General features: G+C 41.7%; 1 protein-coding gene across 1 annotated transcript in view; it reads right to left on the bottom strand.

Moving 5' to 3' along the window:
* LOC126416585 (uncharacterized) overlaps positions 1 to 21,354 on the bottom strand; it is a 418,464-nt gene that overhangs the window by 224,107 nt on the left and 173,003 nt on the right. The window contains exon 6 of the mRNA XM_050084337.1: positions 16,003 to 16,241. Within this exon, the coding sequence (XP_049940294.1) occupies positions 16,003 to 16,241 (239 nt within the window). The remainder of the gene's footprint in view (positions 1 to 16,002; positions 16,242 to 21,354) is intronic.

Below are 21,354 nucleotides of genomic sequence, written 5' to 3'. Positions count from 1 at the left end.
GACGCCGTTTTATAGAAACATCTGGTTGGCTCTAAGCAGCCATCCTGTAGCGCGACATGGTCGCTCGCACGCAAGAAACCGCTTTGATGTGAAGAATTCGCCACATTGAGGAACCCCAACGGTTGCACCTGTCTCGTGGGTCAGGTTAAGACGCTGCTCTCCCGCTCGACTGCAGCCTTCGCCGTACAGAGATGCGTCCTTTCCACAGAGTTAGCGGCCAACAGCGGTGCGTATTGCTCTTTCATTGTCCTAGGGTGAGTACAACAGATAATTTGCGATGAAAAACGCAAAATTACTCGTCGCTTCTGCGTGGAATGACCTTCATGGACTAAAAACATACATTTGAGATTTACATGACAAAAGATGAGTGAAAATTATTCTGAATATTTAATTAAAAAACCGAAAAAATATCAAGCGAATTTAGCAGGACAATCCTCTGCCACTCCAAGAAGCAACTGCGCTATGGCAGAGCTTCCAGACATGTTCTACAATGCTGGCAAGTCCCTGACGTCCTCGCACCGGGAATGAATATGTTTCCACGGCCGATGTGTTTCTTGTGCGGGGTAGCAAGCCAGGAACGAAAGTTGTGCTTCAAACAAGCAGCGCAAAACAGCTGCGAAATTGAGACCTTCTTAAAATACGACAGAAATAACTATATGAGTTTTGCCAACCCAACAGCCATAAATTAAAATTAGGGGGTAGTAACTGGATGACCCTCATCATCGTAGCTGTCATTACTTTATTTAGATTTCAGTCTCGGAAATTTTAAAAAAGGGTTTACACACAGCCACCCAAAACAGCGTCTGGGTATACAGGGTGTTACAAAAAGGTACGGCCAAACTTTCAGGAAACATTCCTCACACACAAAGAAAGAAAATATGTTATGTGGACATGGGTCGGGAAACGCTTACTCTCCATTTTAGAGCTCATTTTATTACTTCTCTTCAAATCACATTAATCATGGAATGGAAACATACAGCAACAGAATGTACCAGCGTGACTTCAAACACTTTGTTACAGGAAATGTTCAAAATTTCCTCCGTTAGCGAGGATACATGCATCCACCCTCCGTCGCATGGAATCGCTGATGCGCTGATGCAGCCCTGGAGAATGGCGTATTGTATCACAGCCGCCCACAATACGAGCACGAAGAGTCTCTACATTTGGTACCGGGGTTGCGTAGACAAGAGCATTCAAATGCCCCCATAAATGAAAGTCAAGAGGGTTGAGGTCAGGAGAGCGTGGAGGCCATGGAATTGGTCCGCCTCTACCAATCCGTCGGTCACCGAATCTCTTATTGAGAAGCGTACGAACACTTCGACTGAAATGTGCAGGAGCTCCATCGTGCATGAACCACATGTTGTGTCGTACTTGTAAAGGCACATGTTGTAGCAGCACAGGTAGAGTATCCCCTATGAAATCATGACGGTGAATCGAGGAAGTACAGTACATACTGACGAAACTAAAATGAGCTCTAACATGGAAATTAAGCGTTTCCGGACAAATGTCCACATAACATCTTCTCTTTATTTGTGTGTGAGGAATTTTTCCTGAAAGTTTGGCCGTACCTTTTTGTAACACCCTGTATACAAATGTGACGGTGCAGATGGGTAGATGGTGCTGGAATATGTGGATGCTCTCCACTTTCTCCTGGTTCATTACGTCACAGTGTGCACTTTCTCTTGATTAATTACGTCGCACTACCAAGGTACTTCAACAGGGGTCGCTGTCAGCCAGAATAAAAATCAAAATTAATTTGTGCCGTTGAAAGAGTCGCTCAATAACGTATGAGCATCATCAGCGCCTACAACACAGCTCCATTACTTCCTAGTTAATCACAGCAACAGTGAGTATGCTTATACGTTTCTGTAGGCGATTTCATCTATTTGTAGCTGGCAGTAGTCTGATTTCTGTGGCGGTAAAGGCGATAAACAAGGGTAACAGGCTATCACACAATCATATCTCATTTGTACACCCTCATCACTTTTGGCCACCCCGTTCTCCATCGTGGATTTATCATAAATTATGAGCCCCCACGCAGTAACGTTACTTGTAACTTCCTGGCAGATTAAAACTGTGTGCCCGACCGAGACTCGAACTGAATTCGAGTTCGAGTTCGAGTCTCGGTCGGGCACACAGTTTTAATCTGCCAGGAAGTTTCGTATCAGCGCACACTCCGCTGCAGAGTGAGAATCTCATTCTGGAAACGTTACTTGTAGTCTTATTATCTTCAGAAATTAATCTGGCCATTCCCTGCAGATCTCAGATGTCTGTCTTACGCAACTGGTATCCTGCTGAAAATAATTACCATGTCTCGCGTCTCTTTTTCCGCTACGACCTCTATCATCCACATTAAAATCAGGATGGTTACGTCAAACCAATAAATCGAAAATCGGAGTGTGATTTGTTAAAAGTAGAATCTGATTTGAATTTCATTGATACTGCAAAGTTAGAACCTTTTTATCATGGCGAAGTAACTGAAGTTGAGGTCTAAAGGGAGAAGGCCATCCAAGTCAGGGAATGCTAGAAACTCCTTTTAAATCAGTGCAAATGCCAAGTGGCAATGTAGGGACACCAAATTGGATGCAATTACTGTTTGTCGAACTTGAATCGCGTCATAAAGAACTGAACAGTAAGACTGAATCTAGTAGTAAAGAACTTAGGGGTAGTAAAGAACTACACAGTAAGACTGAATATAGTAATAAAGAACTAAACAATAAAATGGAATTCAATAGGAAACAAGTAAGATTGAGTCTAGTAATAAAGCATTAAAGGCTGAAATGATTTCAAAACTCAGTAGTTCAAATTATAAAATTGATGATAATGCCATGATCTGCAAATCAAAGTAGGGCAACAGCTAAATAAACTGCTTAATACATTAAAAACCGAATTTGACAAAGTTCGTAAAGATTTCACAGACGCAGATGAACTTGTGGAACGGAAGTTGTCAGAAGGAATAGAATCCAAACATTGGTATAATTGATTTGAGGAAGTAAATATTAACATAAATGCTTGTCAGAAAGATATTAAGAAAATAAATGCTGATTGTTTGAAATTATGTGGCGATGTGGACAAAAGATGCGCTGACAGAGTAGAAGCAGTAGAACTACAAGTGGAACAACTAAATACTAGTATTACTGACATAGAAAATAGAATAACCTCTGGTAGTTCTAGTAATGCTACTGTACAGCATATGGCTTCAGTTGACGCCACTTTCATCGGATGTCGTCAGTTTTCACGTTTTGATCCAGACGAACAATTTCACCCATTAGAGTTCTGCAATGATTTTGAACATGTTTTACGTAATGCATGGTGAGAGCTAGAGAAAATTTCCTTCATAAGAAGTCATTTGTCATGAGATGCTTTGCGCTGGTCAGCTGACGTAATGATAAGATGCAAAACTCTTTCTGAAATTAAATCTGCATTTTTTAATGAGTACTGCTCACACAGTAAACAAAACGATGTTTGAAGAGAGTTTTGGAGTGGTGGAAAGTTTGCTCCTGGGCGTGAGTCAGTAAAAGATTTCTCTAGGAAGTGGGGTCCACGGCTGTCACATGTGATGAAGCCGGAAATGATTGTCATGAGACTAGAAGGTAAGTTGCCTTGGTACTGGCAGAAAAGAATCATTTTCGCACCTAGGGATGACGTGGATGGGTTCACTGAGTAGAAAGAGTTGCTGACGAGCAGACGCAAAATAATACCAGGTCTTTTAACGACCACGTAAACAACGACGGTGACGACAGGAATGTCGGAAGTGTGGAGATTCGGAATACAAGGTCTAATTATTATAATCAAGGCCGTGGTAGAGGCAGAGGGGGTAGACAGTCAACACGCTGTCGCGACAGTTATTATGACGAAACCAGAAATGTAAATAATATGCCGTTGAGACAAGACGGACAGCAAAATGCTATCTGCTTCTGTAAGCAACATCGGGCCCGGTTGGTACTTGGATGGGTGACCCGCCTGGGAACACCGGGAACTTAAAGGTATCTTTCATCTGTACCAATGAAATTGTTAACTTGTAAATAAAAGTTTACTACGTTACAAAGAGAAACGCGATGATGGCTCACTTCATTTTTTCCTTTCTATGTCGCTGGCCCTGCCAGCCCTCTTTCCATACTACCTTCCTGTCGTGACAAAGATGCCAAGCATTTTAAACTACTGTAATAAACGTAAGATGCGTATAGCGTCCCCAGTGCCAAATTTTTTATCATGTAGCCGTAAAATAATAATTTCTCTGTGTAGGTTTAGATTGCAAAGAAATAATTTATGACAGAATGATCTAAAGAGACGACAAGATACGCTCTTTTGTTAATTTTTTAGTCGACTTCACTTCTTCTTTTGTCTTGAATGTGTCTAGAGGGACATCTTGCGTGTGCTGACAAATGTAAGCATATTTGTATGAGTTAAACATATAATATAACGATTTAATATTATTGTGCACTTTTAATTTGTAAGAGGTGATCCCGATATCATGTCCGCCTTCCTTGAATTAACCTGCATTCAAGTAATTTACAGCTCAACAATCGCAGCGGCCGATGCAGCCAACGACGACATTACGTGGCGAATTTAACTTATGAAAAATTAGCGGAAGCGGAAAACTCGCCCGCTATTAGCATAATATTAATTTTTCTCCACAGCCGCACGAAGTTGCAGAAATACTTAGCTTTAAGATTCTTATTTTCAGTACCATAGCCGAGACCCAGAGCCAGGACTCTGACTACAATACAATGGTTAACGGAGGTACGAAAATACTCTCGCGCGTGTGTGGGCCGCGGTTGTAATTAATAACTAAAGATCTTTTGCTTTAAAGTGAACTGACTAGCCGAGGAAATTTATATGAAAAGTTTATTACATTGTTCAACTTAAATATCATTTTTATTAAGGCCCACCACGTAAGTCGGCAACAATCAAAAAATAATAATAACAATAATAATATATACATTAAATTACGACGGCCGACGGACGCGAGATTGGCGCCGCAACTTTGGGGCCCGATTAATATGATTCTATTGTAATGAATGTAATTATGTATGTGTCTAATTGTTGTAAAATATTAATGCTTGTCTGAATTCTTTTACATGTACAACAACAAAACCACACCCTGAGGAGATCTGGAGAGGAAAAAGTGTAGAAAAGAAAGAGGATTGCGAGAAAGAAAAATAAGTAAGGTAAGGCCTATTGTGCAAGCATCCTGTGTAGCTCTGTGCGGAATATCGAACCCATGTGCACATGAGATACCTTCGGTGTTTTGTGTATTTATGTGTTTATTTTTGGAGGGGATAATTATTCGTTTTGTGTATTTATATGTTTATTTTTGGAGGGGATAATTATTCGTGTGTGTATCAGTGTTAAAGATTTGTCAGTGGCTTAAAGTGAATTTAGTATGGGTAAGATAGGACAACCTAAAGCATCCGTACCAGAAGAACAAAATTCTGTTAATATGGAAAGTGAGGATCATTTGCAATACGTAAACGAATCCCAAGCCACCGCCTCGGATAACATAATTTCCGGAGTGGGGGGCGAGGATCTGTGGTCGGTGAATGACGCTCCACAGCAGAATGGGAATAGAGTAACAACTCCACTGCCTGGGCAGGGGGGCCAATCGAGTGCTAGATTAAGCGGGGCACCAGTATGCTCACCGATTGCAGACCCTTTTGCTGAATTTCTGCGCAGGTTAGAAGAAAGAGATAGGGAAAGAGACGAAAAACTGGCTCAGATGCTGCATGAGCAGGAGAAAAAATTAACGCAAAAGCTCATTGAGCAAGAGCAGCGCAGTGAACCAAAGCTAGATAGTATCCAAAGCGAACTTGCCGAGATGCGGGACGCTTGCAAAGAGATCCCCGATCTTGTGCAAAGCTTAGTCGGAGAGATGCAAAAATTACAGATATCGCAGGCTAGGCTTGAAGACAATGTCCAGACTTTAACCAACCGCGTGGATAATGTGGAGATAGATGCACGGAAAAGTATTGACGCATATTTGGAAGTGCAAGCTCAAAAAGTAGAAAAAGAATTAAATGAATGGCTAGAAGTAAAGGATCGCGAGATATCTGCAAAGGTTGAAAGCGATGTAAAAACAGCTGTAGAACAAGCGACTGCGGCCGCGAGTGTAAATATTGACGCTAGCGCTGCCGCACTACGTGCCGAATTAACACAGATCAAATCCCGTGTGACTGCGGAGTTGCCAAATTGGCAACAGGAGGTCGCGCGGAGACTGTCTGCGTTGGAAAGCAATGTAAACAGTGGAGGACAGATCATGAATCCGACTCCGCGTACTGATTACTGTAATAACGCTGACGGTAGGCAGGGTGCGAGTGCGCAACCGCAACCTAATGCGAATTATGAGCACGAACAACACGCGATACCGTGCAGCGCACATCACGAAGTGATGAATGTCCCAGAATGTAGCAATCAGATGTGCAAAAAAGAGGACAGTGTAATAAAACACAGGACATTCCAACCCTTCAATAGCGAAAAACGAAATGTCCACCCTGTGGTATTTATTAAGAGCTTCAGGAATGTGTTTCCTAGGACATGGACGGAAAGACAAAGAATACAGTTCGTGGTCTCCTTTATTCAAGGTGACGCGGCACTGTGGGCCACCGACGTGTCCGAAAAATGTCTAACGATGCAACAGTTTGAAGGTGCATTCTTGCAAAAATTCTGGTCCGATAGCGTCCAAGAAAGACTACGAAAGGAGTTGTACAGTCCAGAAATGTACAATCCTAAGATGGGAACGTTACGCAAATATTTCGAAAAGTATATAAACAAAACCAGGTACTGGGACGAGCCAATGTCCGATCGTGACATAATCAGATTAATAAAAATGAAGTTGCCCAGTGAAATTAAAAGATATTTCATCAATGTGCCGGAATACGATATAGAACAATTCATGGAAATAGTGGATTCTCTTGACCTATTGATCGAAGATATGAAAACCGAAAACAAGTGGAACCATGCAGGCTATAATCAACACAAAGCCGATTACGATAGCAGCCACAGTAACGGTAGTAACTTGGTACCAAATGGTAACGGGAATAGGCAAGAGCACCGGCAACAGAATCGAGGCACAAATAATGGAAATGGTTATAACGGCAACGGTTATAATCGTCAAAATCGAAAGAGACATCATGATGGACGCATGAGTAATGGATATAATGGTAACGGCAATCCGCAATGGCGCAACAACCGAAACCAGTGGCGTGGTCGTAACGAACCGACACCACAGTGGCAACAAAACACAGCGCCACAATGGATCGCCAACCCAGGTCCGTCACAGAACATGTCAGGGAGTTACAACCGACCACCACAAAACCAGAGCCATACACAATATCAAAATACACCATCGGGGAGGCAGGGCGGCCAACCCAACAGTAGCAACAACAACAACCAGAACCACAATGTGAGGTTAGTGGAAGTGACAGACAACTGTCAACCCACTAATGCTCATCCGTTAAACTAAAGACAGCCACAATACGCTCTCTGTTGTTGGCTGCAGGATGGTGTAGTGAGGGCACATTCACGGATGACAGCCATAAACTTTGTATGCTGAGATACAATGAAGGAACAAAAATAGAAAAGGAACTTGTAGACATACCGCAGAAATGTAACCGAACCGACAAAAGTGTTGTGCAGGCTATATTGCAAGCAGATATGTATGGAGCACCAATACAGATAATAGTCGATACCGGTGCGTCAACCAATGTCATGAGTGCAAATTTTTACAAGTACTTGAGTCAAAATAATAGAATACCAGTATTGCCAGTGAAGAATTGTCGTGTAACAGGTGCAATAGGTGCACAATCTCATATCATAAAGCATAGTGCAACAAAAATATTTGTATGCACATCCTGTACTCCAATGACATTCCAGAAACAATTAAGTGAAAGTGACTAAAGCAGTTAGTCTGTCGCTCCGACGAGGTTTTCCCCAGGTTTCCCTACGGCCGCGCCAAATGGGGAGCGAACAGTTGACACCCCTGGGACTTCAAATATTCCGGACTAACTCGTGGTTGCATACCTTGAACTTCATCTGTATTACACTTTGTGTGCAACGCACCTCAGTAATTACAACATACGATGTGACATATGTAAACTGTGAAAGAAAAATCTGCGTGTGGACACTGTGGACATGAAAGTGGAAATATTTGTGTCAAAAAACACGAACATTTTTTATGACACAAACATTTCGGGGGGCAATATAGCGTCCCCAGTGCCAAATTTTTTATCATGTAGCCGTAAAATAATAATTTCTCTGTGTAGGTTTAGATTGCAAAGAAATAATTTATGACAGAATGATCTAAAGAGACGACAAGATACGCTCTTTTGTTAATTTTTTAGTCGACTTCACTTCTTCTTTTGTCTTGAATGTGTCTAGAGGGACATCTTGCGTGTGCTGACAAATGTAAGCATATTTGTATGAGTTAAACATATAATATAACGATTTAATATTATTGTGCACTTTTAATTTGTAAGAGGTGATCCCGATTTCATGTCCGCCTTCCTTGAATTAACCTGCATTCAAGTAATTTACAGCTCAACAATCGCAGCGGCCGATGCAGCCAACGACACCATTACGTGGCGAATTTAACTTATGAAAAATTAGCGGAAGCGGAAAACTCGTCCGCTATTAGCATAATATTAATTTTTCTCCACAGCCGCACGAAGTTGCAGAAATACTTAGCTTTAAGATTCTTATTTTCAGTACCATAGCCGAGACCCAGAGCCAGGACTCTGACTACAATACAATGGTTAACGGAGGTACGAAAATACTCTCGCGCGTGTGTGGGCCGCGGTTGTAATTAATAACTAAAGATCTTTTGCTTTAAAGTGAACTGACTAGCCGAGGAAATTTATATGAAAAGTTTATTACATTGTTCAACTTAAATATCATTTTTATTAAGGCCCACCACGTAAGCCGGCAACAATCAAAAAAGAATAATAACAATAATAATATATACATTAAATTACAACGGCCGACGGACGCGAGATACGAAATTGCAATAATAAACTCAATCTCAGGAATAATGTGCGAAGGAAGATCGGCAGCAAGTCTTTGAAAATTACAAAACAGATTGAATCGACAGATATGTTCTGAAATACGTCAGGGCCTATTGCTTTGTAGCAGTGTACAACTGCAATTCGGAAACAAAAATTTATCTTTCGTCGTTAGAAAAGATGGCCCTCTCGCAGATATTTCTCAAGCTTGTGCTGTCATATGTTGGTAGATCGCCTAAATTCATATGATCTGATGCAGAGTGTGTTTTCCCGACTAGGGTGCAGGGGAACAGTAGCAAAGCCATAGACAATATTTTTATTCATTCTTCATTACTAGATGGGCATTCTGTTAGTAAAAGGGTGAATGGCCTTTAAGACCATGATGCACATATTTTAACATTAAAAGGCTTGTGTACCCAAACAAACGTCACAGATAAATTACAAACTATGTAGGAAAGTTAATCCAACAGGAATAGAGAGTTTTTTAAACATAGTAAAGGAACAAGAGTGGCAGGGTGTTTATAGTGCAGATAACATGGATGACTAATATAATGATTTCCCTAACACATTTCTCATGCTCTTTGATAGTTGCTTTCCATTAGAACGTTCTAAACGGGGTACTAACAGTAAAAGGCAGCCCGTGTGGCTGACTAGTGGGATAAGGATATCATGAAGAACGAAGTGGGAATTATATCAAAATGTTAGAAAGACTCACAATCAAGCTACAGTAGCCCATTACAAACAGCACTGTAAGGTGCTTAAAAATGTTGTTAGGAAGGTAAAGAGTATGTGGTATGCAAATGGAATAGCTAATTCACAGGATAAAATTATAACTATATGGTCAGTTGTGAAGGAAGTGTCTGGTTTGTAGCACAAGATCGACGATATAAAGTCAGTTAGTAGTAAAAATATTTCTGTTACAGGTACATCAGATATATGTACAGTATTTAACAATCACTTTCTGAACATTGCTGGTGAATTAAGTAAAAAGTTAAGTTTCTACAGGGAATCATATAACTCTCTTGGCAAATGCCTTTCCGAGATTGGTGTCTGAAATATTCCTCTGTGATATAGACAAGGGGCAGATTGGGTCAATAATTAAATCACGGAAGACTAAGGAGTCTCATGGATATGATGGAGTGTCTAGCGGAATGTTAAAGTACGGTGCTGCACATGTGAGCCCTGTATTTAGCCATATTTGTAATTTTTAGTTTAGGAATGGACAGTTTCCTGAACCATTAAAGCACTCAGTAGTAAAGCCGCTTTATAAAGAGGGAGAAAGAGATAATTTAGATAATTTTAGACCTACGTCTATGCCATCAGTGTTTGCTAGCGTTATTCAAAAGGCTTTGTATGTAAGGATAATTGATCATTTTGTATCACACGATCTGCTATCAAATGTACAGTTCGTCTTGAAAAGTTGTTTAACAACTTAAAATGCTATATTCTCTTTTCTTTGTGAGATACTGTGTGGGTTAAACAAAAGGTTTCGAGCGCAGGGTTTTTTTTTTTTATTTAACTAAGGCGTTTGATTGTTTCGATCACAAAATATTGCTCCAGAAGTTGGACCATTACAGAGTACGGGGAGTAGCTCACAACTGGTTCACCTCTTACTTTAGCAACAGACAGCAAAAGGTCTTTGTTGACAGTGTTCCATTTCCTACTACTTATGATTACCCATGAGTGATAATTATTGTTATTAACCCGGCATCCCATAAATACACAGACAATAGAAGTATTTTAGACCTTATAGTTATAATCAGGTCTGACGTGATCGACAGTGTGAGTATAGAACGAGGGATTAATGATCATGATATCGTAATAGCGACGATGGTTATCAATGTTCAGAAATCCATCAAGGAAGGAGACTCCCTACGCCGGCTGAAGCACATAATTTGTGTCAGGCAATGAACGGCCATCGTTTAGTCAGTATGAGGGACGTGGAGGAATTAAGAGCAAACGAATTGCAAATCGCGTGTGTGTGTGGCCAATAAGTGAATTAACAACGCCGTCGTTTAATAACAATACTGAGAAAGTACTGAGGAAACAGAGATTGTTGCTCTATCTCTCTCTTCAAAAATATCGCGGAAATGTCGAAAGGAAAATTTTAATGACCCGTTACTACGTCCACAAAAACATCAATGCGCGGAGCATATGACACCTCCCAACGTCAAACTTTAACGAAAAATCTTCCCGAAACCCGAGAAAATTCTGGTGTTACGTAAAATCAATAGTCGGATCGCAGACATCTATTCAGTCACTCGTCTACTAGCCCCTGTGGGTAAACAGAAGGTAGTAAAATGAAATCTGAAGTTTTCAATTCCGGTTGTAAAAGATCATTCACGCGGAAGGACCGCCTAGAAGGACCTGGTATCATCGTTTGACTCTCCCACTGTCCATGTGTGGAAGACCAGTAACTAGGCATCCCTTTCATTGGAAACCAACTGAAAGACTTGAAAGCAATTAAATTTCCAGGTTCAGACGGAATCCCAGTTCGGCATTGCCCCCGCACTCAGCTTGGGTGTATCGTGAATCTCAGCCAGCGCAAAGTCCCAAGCTACTGCATACCAGCGGAAGTGACTCCCGCATATGAGAAGAGTAAAAGACACCAATATTTTGACGTCGTTGTGCTGGTAAATTCTTGAGAACATGTTAACTTCGAATAAAATAAAATTCCTTTTGACAAAAAAGATTCCGTCCAAAAATCAGCACGGTCGTGTGAAACTCAGTTCGTCCTTTTCTCACACGACAGGGGGCATTCATTCCGGACAGCGTTTGACACTATGCGCCAATGCAGACTGTTAGAGGTTCGAGAATACGGAATTGGTTCTCCGATATGCGAGTGGCACGAAGAGTTTCTAGCTACTAGACCCTTATTCGTGGTCTTGCACGACGAAGGTTCGTCAGAGACATATTCCTCTGGACCGCTCTTGTTTTCTATATACACAAAAGACCTGACAGATGGGCTGGGCAGCAATCTCCGAGTATCTGCTGATGACTCTGTAGTGCGAGGGAAAAAGTCGTCGTTGAAAGACCGCGACAGAACTCCTGTTCGGTGTGATGGCTAATGGTTCAAATGGCTCTGAGCACTATGGGACTTAACATCTGAGGTCATTAGTCCCCTAGAACTTAGAACTACTTAAACCTAACTAACCTAAGGACATCACACACATCCATGCCCGAGGTAGGATTCGAACCTGCGGCCGTAGCAGCAGCGCGGTTCCAAACTAGAACCGCTGGTGTGATGAATGGCAGCTTGGTCCGAACGTGTAAAAAGGTAATATAATGGAGATGAGCAGCTGAACCAACCCTGTAGTGTCCATTTAGCATATTAGTGGCACGATCACTGACAAAGTCACGTCGATTAAGGGGATACGGAATCGGATTTTGGGTTAAAAAATCGAATTTTTTTTTATTGGCGTATTATATTCTGCCATGTTTCCTCTTTAAAATGACGTATCATACATAGCTCTACTACAATTATAACTATTTTATTTTTATATATTTGTGAGATCGGGTATTGCGCTTTAGTTATACACGTCTCTCGTGGCTGACCATGAACTTTTTGGCAGTACCTTTAAAGTGACATGAATTCAAATATCCCGGTTTCCAGCGACTATTTATACACTAGTTGCCCGAAAATGTTTCTCTCTGGTTTCCTCAAGTTACTCTTTGACTTTGTGGCGGGACTGTTTTGTAAACAGTGTGATATAAGAAAGTAGTTGTTGTTGAGTTATTTCGTATTTAGTGCTTCATTTTTCGCAGTGAAAATGCCTAGAGCTAAAGCAAAAGTATTTAAAAAGCGTGTGAACTGGCAAAAGAAAAGAAATAATGATTCATTAGCAAAACAAAGCAGTTCATCATCATCACTGTTGGAAAATGTGAATCCACTTATTACTGATTTGCCGAACGAACTTACACCAAATGAAAACAGTGCTTCTCATAAAAAACTAAGAGATTTGGAAGAGAAATATAATTTACTTGATAGAGGGAATGAAGTTTTTGAACTCATTGATACGAATATATTGTGTGAAGCTCTTGAAAACAGTTTGTGCTGCAAAAAATGTCATGGAAACGTTTCTCTGAAAGTAGAATCCCATGTTGGCCTGGCTGCCCAGTTTAATTTAATATGCAGTGTTTGTAAATACAGCTGTAAGTTTCCAAGTTCGGTTTCAGTAACTGTAAATAATGGATACAAGAAAACTGAACTTTATAGTGTAAATATTAGGTTAGTTTACGGATTGCGAGCAATTGGTAAGGGCAAAGCAGCTGGTGATATGCTATGTGGTGTTCTAAATCTTCCAAGTGCACCTTCAAAGTTTGAAGCTTACAATTATGTACTAGGATCTGCAGTTGAAGATGTAGCACAGAAGTCAATGCAGGTTGCTGTGGAAGAAGCAGTGGAAGAAAATGACGGCAGTCGTGACCTCACAGTGGCGTTTGATGGCACGTGGCAGAAAAGGGGCCACACCTCCAACAATGGTGTTGTAACAGCAACTAGTGTTGATACTGGCAAGGTTATTGATGTTGCAATAATGTCTAAATACTGTAGGTGCACAGGCAGGCTGAAAAATGAACACAGTGATGACTGTATTGCTTATTATTATGGTAGTAGTGGTGGCATGGAGGTTGCTGGGGTGAAGAAAATTTTTCATCGCTCTTCACAGTGGTATAATGTTCGCTATGTCAAATATCTGGGAGATGGTGACTCTAAAGCATTCAAAGAAGATTTGGAAAGCAAACCATATGGGAACAGTGTAAATATAAGCAAACTTGAATGTATAGGACATGTGCAGAAGAGAATGGGTGCCAGGCTGAGAAGGTTAAAATCAGTTATGAAAGGGAAAAATCTAGATGATGGGAAAACCTTGGATGGCAGAGGAAGATTGACTGATTCCATAATAGACCACATTCAGAACTGCTATGGCCTTGCAATCAGGCAAAATACAGGCAATCTTGAAGAAATGAGGAGAGCTATATGGGCTTTATATTTCCACACCGCATCCACGGATGAGCATCCACAACATGGTTTGTGCCCAAAAGGTGAAAACAGCTGGTGTAAATACAATAGGGGACTAACAACAGGAGAGAAATACATTCACCACCACAGTCTACCATCAGCCATCATGGCAGAAATAAAGCCCATTTTCAGAGATCTGGCTGACAGAAGTCTTCTGATGAAATGTCTTCACGGAAAAACGCAGAACCCCAACGAGTGCTTGAATAGTGTGATATGGCATCGTCTCCCAAAAACAGTGTTTGTCGGAATTAATACACTACATTTTCGTGTGTATGATGCTGTGGCAACCTTCAATCTTGGAAATATAACTAAATGCCAGGTCCTTCAAAAGTTGGGTATGTGTGTTGGTTCCCGTACGGTACGTGCTATGTTCTTTTTAGATCAGCACAGACTAAGGCATGCTGATAATATAATCAAGACATTAGTGAAAAAAGCAAGACAGGTGCAGAGGGGTGCCAAAAGAAGACTTGAAGATGATTATGAAGACTGTGAAGGGGGTATTAGCTACGGATCAGGAATGTTTTAATCTTCTTTCTCCGTTTCCCGTAAGTTTACTTTTTACTTCATCTAGGAACATTATCTCAGGTACTGGTCAACCTAGAAGTCTGAAATTTTTATGACGTAGTGACATAGGTCCCTATTACATACTGAAACAACGATTTTTTAATTACTTGATTTACAAAAGACTTAGGGGTGATAGTCTAGTAAAAAGCGATGGAAAAAATTTACTTAAAAATAAATGTACAATATCTCTGTAAGAAAATACTTTGACAATAAACTGTTGTTTCAGTATTGTTGTAACATATGAATGCACATACAGTAAAATTTTTACCTCTCTGTCTCCAGTAGTTTGTGAGAAAATGTTCCCTATAGTAGGCATATATTAACATTGCGGGGATAGGTGATTCCGTATCCCCCTAAATATCCAGGCGTAACTTTGCAAAGTGATATGAAATCGAATGAATCCATACGGTCGACTGCAGACAAGAGGAATACTCTACTTCGGTTTATTCTGAAAATTCTAGGAATGTGTGGCTGACCTATAACGGAGACCGCCTGTAGCTCACTTACGCATCGCATTCTTGAACACTTCTCTTGTGTTTGGGGTCACCACCAGGTCGGATTAAAGAAAGACATCGAAACAATTCAGAAATGCGCTCCTAGATTTGTTACCGGTAGGTTCGATCAACTCCTGAGAATTAAATAAATACTCCACGAACTCAAAATACGTATTCCTGTAGGCAAAACCACGTTCTTTGCGCGAAACACTATTGAGGAAGTTTAGAGACAGGAATCTGTGACTGGATACAGAACGGTTCTACTGACACTAACGTACAGCACTTACAACGACGTCGAAGACAATATAAGCGAATTTAGTGGACGCCTGGATGCATATCGATAGTCCTTTCTACCTCGCTCCAAACACGAGAGCAAGTGACTACCAGAGGTACAACGTACCCTTCTGCGTGCACCGTAAAGGGCTCTGCGGACGAAGACGTAGAAGACGTGTACACCAAAACCACTGAATTCCAAGTCAGACGCTTTCTTTGCCATCGAGCCATACTTTCAGCTCGTACAGCGAATAAAACACTTTTCACTTTTCTCTTTAAGTTAAAGTGGTCACAGTTCATGTGGAACTTAATTTTGGTCATCAGGCGCAAGCATTATCAAGGAGAAAACTCACCAGAGTGTGAGTGTAATAATTCTAAAAATTTAAAAAATTATGCGATTATGTATTGCGCAGAAGCACAGACTATATTTGTGAATTTAGAATACTTGTAACATAACCTTAATATTGCTTTTACACAAAGAGAATAATAAACTATTGAGTCACTTATAGATTTGAATCCAATACTGACTCGTTTAATTGGTTTACATCACAATTACTGAGCTGTTATAATTCAACAAAACTTTACAGCATGTAGAAGACAACTTTTATCCAAGTATAGTAATATTTTAAAGATACAAGTACATTTTACTACTTACAATTAATATGATACGACGTCTTGGTGCTTTTATGAGCCACTGGCAAGGCTTACTACCAATAGTAAACTCTCCTGAAGTACCGGACAGAACAATTTCACATGCTGACACTGCAGTGCAGGCAGTGGCGCTCGTGAGACTGTATCCTTCACGACAGGAACAGACAGTTTCATATCCAACAGTTTCACATATCTGTGAGCAGTTGCCATTATTTACCACACAACGGTCTTCCTGGGGTATTTCTGAAACAGGAGACAGTCAATCTGAAACAACACAGAGATACTCGGCCACGAAACTCAGATGAATACCAGACATTCAGTTTCCTGGAAGTTGTTGAACTGTGAACATGCTGTATGAGACTAGTATTGTACCTAATATTTCATGTAAGCTATAAACATTTACCAGTGTTATAAATAGAGTATTAATAAAATATTTCTTAAAATGTATTAAAATATTTCTAAACCTATATGATAATTATCACCTGCGAAAACATACATTTTACTAAACAATTATAAATCAAATTGTTAACATTAACTTTGACACACCTAAAAAACGGGGTACCTTCCAAACATATTTCAGGTCACTTGTCACAACGTTTCAAATATTTCTTCTGTTCAATTCTTCGTTTCAGATATTTAATAAATAAAATGACACAGGGGTAGTCTTATAACTACTTCAACATCGTAAGAAAATGCTTCATAAAAGGAAATCCAGTACAGAAAAGCTAATCAATTCCAAAACAAGAAAAGTGATAAACTCTCTAAGGTCTACCAGTATAATAAGAGTACAAGACTTCTTTTACGTCGGCATATATATGTAATTTCATTAAGAAAGTCGCTTGTGGATTAGGAAGTATTAACTTTGCTTGAAGTTCATCTGCTCTGCAGTATCTATGAGCAAAACAGGCTGAAATGTTGTATTTCCTTTCACCTGGGGCATGAAATACCAGGGAGCGTGATAAGAAAGGGGACGGAGAGAGAGAAAGAGAGAGAGAGAGAGAGAGAGAGAGAGAAGAGCAAAGAAATTCACGCATCGTCTACTGTATTGAGCAGATGACTGTCGAAGACTGCAAGCGAAATGTTGGTTTAATCAATTCTGCAAGATTAGTATAATGAGTCAGATAGTCAACAGTAGTGAATCTGTGTATAAGACAGTGTACTGTGTGACTTTATGGGAAACACAAAGTAATGGTGGTATGTGCCCATTTAAGTGTGGGCAGTGTAACTGGTTGGGCGATAGTGCTCTGTGAGCTCAATCTTCAGCGGTGATATGTTTTAAATGTAGAAAGGCTGGGCATTAATCCAGGGAATCTAAAATCCTACAACGTTGTGGAAGAATATATGTATTTTGCTTATTAGAAGAAGTCTTACAATATCCTTAAATAACAAAGGAGAATTTGATTCACTTGGAGGGGTGATTGTAATTATAAGATTATAGAAAAGTAAGAAGAAGGACTGTTGAGTGGATATACAGTAGGTGAGGTGCATGGTAATCAGTCCAGACATCATAAGGACGTCACATGACATGGAGACCAGAAATTTGAAATCATTATTCTGCAGTCCGAGTCTACGCTTACAGTGGTCCTCCATAGCCACATAATAATAGTTAAGCTACCTTGGCTAGTGATCCAGCAACACACTTCCACGCCCATTTCACAACCTGTGCAGAGGTGGGTAAGTGAGCTTCCTGGCACAGCACTGTGCAACACCACAGTGGACCACAGTGGTTAGATGAATTTCCTTATGCCACGGCCAAACTCTGCTCTTCCTCCGTCACCTATGTGACCGAATCCAAGGGCCTATCGCAATTAAGACTGCCGTTAGACCTGATGGTAGTGGGGCTCTAGCCATTGCCAGCAAGAGGGGATCACGTCCAGGGCGACACGATCTAGTCTCTGGACGTCTTCTAGCAGTTCTGCACGCGCCTCGCTGACAACTGGGAGAGACCGGCTTCCCAGCACGTGCAGCTGCTGTCCGCTGTACACGTGACGTCAGTCCTGTACCGCTGCCACTTCGCTCGGGCAGCACCCAGCCCCCGTGCATACTCACACTTCCAACTGGCCCGAGCTTTGCCCAGGTAGCAACTGCTGCTCGGAGATCTACGCACACCAGTGAGTCGCTGCCATCAATCTCTGCATCGGCGTCTTACCAAATAAAGAATGTTACTGCTAACTGAGCCCTCCTGATTTCGTGACCACAAAGGAGCCGGAAGTACGCAGTGCCACACTGAGACAAACATCCTGGCATTTAACAGTAACTGCACCTCTGACTTCCTTACACTTGGTGGCAGAAGAACGCCAGTGACGACATGCACCATTGCTGAACAGCAACCAGCATCGTCATCTCAACGTGACCTGTGAGAACCAAGCATTTTTTTTCCCACGCTATTCTGTGGACATTGTCTAATAACATGGATTGGACCGTTGATTGTGAGGTGTGACTTGTGAAGGTGCACCCAGTGAGCGACTTAAGTGGCTTTATGGTGAAGCTAAAGAAACTGATCTTGGTTTTTGCCAAGTTAGGTGTGGCAAGTGTAATTAGTTGGACTAAATTGCTCCATGAAGCCAATCTTCGGTGGTAATCTGAAGGCCAGGGCATTAAGTCAGGGAATGTAAGGCATGCATGTGGTTAACGCTCGGGATTAAGGACCAGAAGTTTTATAATGAAGGATGGAACATTGTTATTGCTGTTACGTCCTTTCCTGTCGTATTTACAATGAGCAAACCAGACATATGGAGGGCTACCACCATGGAAGCATTTAAGCCTTTGCTAGGGCGTATGACACAAATGCTGCCAGTTAAAAGGGACTTGCATGATGAGTTTGATGCATTAAGAGAGGAGACGTCTTCATGGATTATGTCAGCACCGTCCTAGCTGCCCGTACTGTTACTGCAGTTTCTCCTCCAGTCAGCTAAGTGCGCGATAACAGGGGGATTCTTACCGCTGACGTCAGATGTTCTAAATATGGAGAGTCAGGCCTCGCACAGCGTGGTTGCCGACAGCTGCAGTGTAGGAAATGTGGAAGACTGGGGCACTGGGGACGAGTTTGTAGTCAGAGCAGGGGGCGTGATACAAAGGCACGGAATGGAATGGTAAACTGCTGTTACATGACAATGGGAACTCTAGGACCGCCTAGCAGCGGCTCCAGTGCATGACTAAAACGTGTCCATAGCTGGAAACTACCTTAACTGAATTAGTGGATGAAAGAAAACAGAAGTTATTGAACATATGTCTGGGAAGTTTGAAATTCATAGAAAATAAGCGGTTAAGCCCACCATGATGTCCGGCCGCCGTGGCCGAGTGGTTATAGGCGCTTCAGTCCGGAACCGCGCTGCTGCTACGGTCGCACGATCGAATCCTGCCTCGGCCATGGATGTGTGTGATGTCCTTAGGTTACCTAGGTTTAAATAGTTCTGGGCCACGGGCCTGATGACCTCAGATGTTAAGTCCCATCGTGCTTAGAGCTATTTGAACCATTTGAACCACCATGATGTACGTTACGTCGAGATGTTGATCGAGGCTTGGATTCGCTTTGGCGATATTGGATTTTCAGGTAGGGGCAAAGCGTTACCAGGGATGTTTGGACTCATATACACGATAGTTACTGTGATACTGTAGGGTTTGGTTGCGTAAATGAACATCGTACTGAAATTGACCTTGGACAACGTATAATGAATCTTGAAGGGACAGCACGTCATGTAGGGGAAACAATTTGCTGCGTCATACTGCTGGAAGGTTCGTGCATCGCTAAAGGTATACCAACTACGCAGTATGGAAGGTGACTAAGGATTGGTTTGTGTAGTGAAGTACTGCAAGATACTGGAAAACTATTGTGGGAAAGCATAGGGGCTGATTTGTTGGGTAACACATGTTATAAGTAGTTTTGCCACTGAAAGAGTATGATGAATGGGATAAAGCGTGGTGTTATCCTTGAAGGAGTGTTATACATGAAGAGGAGGTAGACAGTGAGCAGCCAGTGCCCACTGGAATAAATAAACTTGAGGAAAGAGACATGGACACGTCGAAAGATTTGATGATCATCAGTCTGGAGATTTGGGAGGAAAATTGTATGGGTACGCTAAATTCGGACCCTAACCTGAAGCGAGCCACGAGTTTAACTGTATTACAAGAGAAAGCTAAAAACTTGGAAGGAACGGAAAAATTAGCAATGTAGGAGATGTTACACAATAACACCTTCACTCTTCAGTAGAGTGTGCGCTGATATGAAACTTCCTGGCAGATTAAAACAGTGTATCAGACCGAGACTCGAACTCAGGACCTTTATTTTTTGCGGGCAAGTGCTCCACTGACTTGCCTGCGAAAGGCAAAGGTACAGAATTCCAGTCTTCGTCTGTCAGGCAGTACTACTCTGCCAGGAAGTTTGATAGGTGTTGTTGCTAGAGTTTCAGTTTAACCCTCGTGGGTCTTCTGGTGGATTCTTCTCGGGTTATCAGCCGAGTGGTGGCGTCGTCTTGTCGCAACGTTTGGATGAGTTTCGTACCCATCATCTTCTGGCGAAGTGTCGGGATGCTGCTCTCTCTCTCACGTTTTACTTTCCCCTCCTTGGGGAAGTGTATGGAGGAGTTTATAGCCTGTTGCATTTTACTCCACGATGTGTGCATTTTGAGTGTGTGATTGGCATTGACTGTTTTGGCTGTCTGTGTGTTATGTTGGTGTCCTGGTGGTCTGTAGTACTTGCCTGAGGTTGGTGAGATGTTTAGTGTTTTAAGGATTAAGGACTGGGGTTAGGATTTGGGGATTTTTGGGATTTTCTCTTCGACTTAGTCGTCGAAGATCGTCATGGAGCGTTTGTGCTTGTCACGGGACATGTCATACTGGTCTAGGGATTGGATAAGGTTATTTCCAGATCTGGAAGAGCTCTCATAGAAAGCCCTTGCCAGATCATGGAATCATTCTTTGAAGGGTGGGATTTCAGCAGCTCTGTGCTCATCTCAGCGGATATCCCATGGGTAAGTGCAGTGGCACCCGTGGTCTAGGGGTAGCGTCTTTGATTCATACTCAAAACGTCTTCGGTCCCGGGTTCGATTCCCGCCACTGTCTAAATTTTGATAAATAATCAGCATTGGCGGCCGAAGATTTCCGGCATAAGAAGTCAGCCTCATTCTGCCAACGGCCTTGTCAAAGAGGGCGGAGGAGCGGATAGATGTTCAGGGCACTCTCTTGTCCTAGGGGTGGGAAATTGCCCCTAAAGGCGGAAGAATCAGCAATGATCAACGACATGAGGATGCAGAAGGCAATGGAAACCACTGCATTAAAGACACGTAACGTGTATCCACAGGACATGTGGCCTGTAATTGAAGAAGTGTCATGATGATCGCTCCATTGGCAAAAGATT

The sequence above is a fragment of the Schistocerca serialis genome, chromosome 8 (assembly GCF_023864345.2).
Source record: "Schistocerca serialis cubense isolate TAMUIC-IGC-003099 chromosome 8, iqSchSeri2.2, whole genome shotgun sequence".
NCBI classification, from domain to species: domain Eukaryota; kingdom Metazoa; phylum Arthropoda; class Insecta; order Orthoptera; family Acrididae; genus Schistocerca; species Schistocerca serialis.
This window is presented reverse-complemented; position numbering and strand designations above follow the sequence as displayed.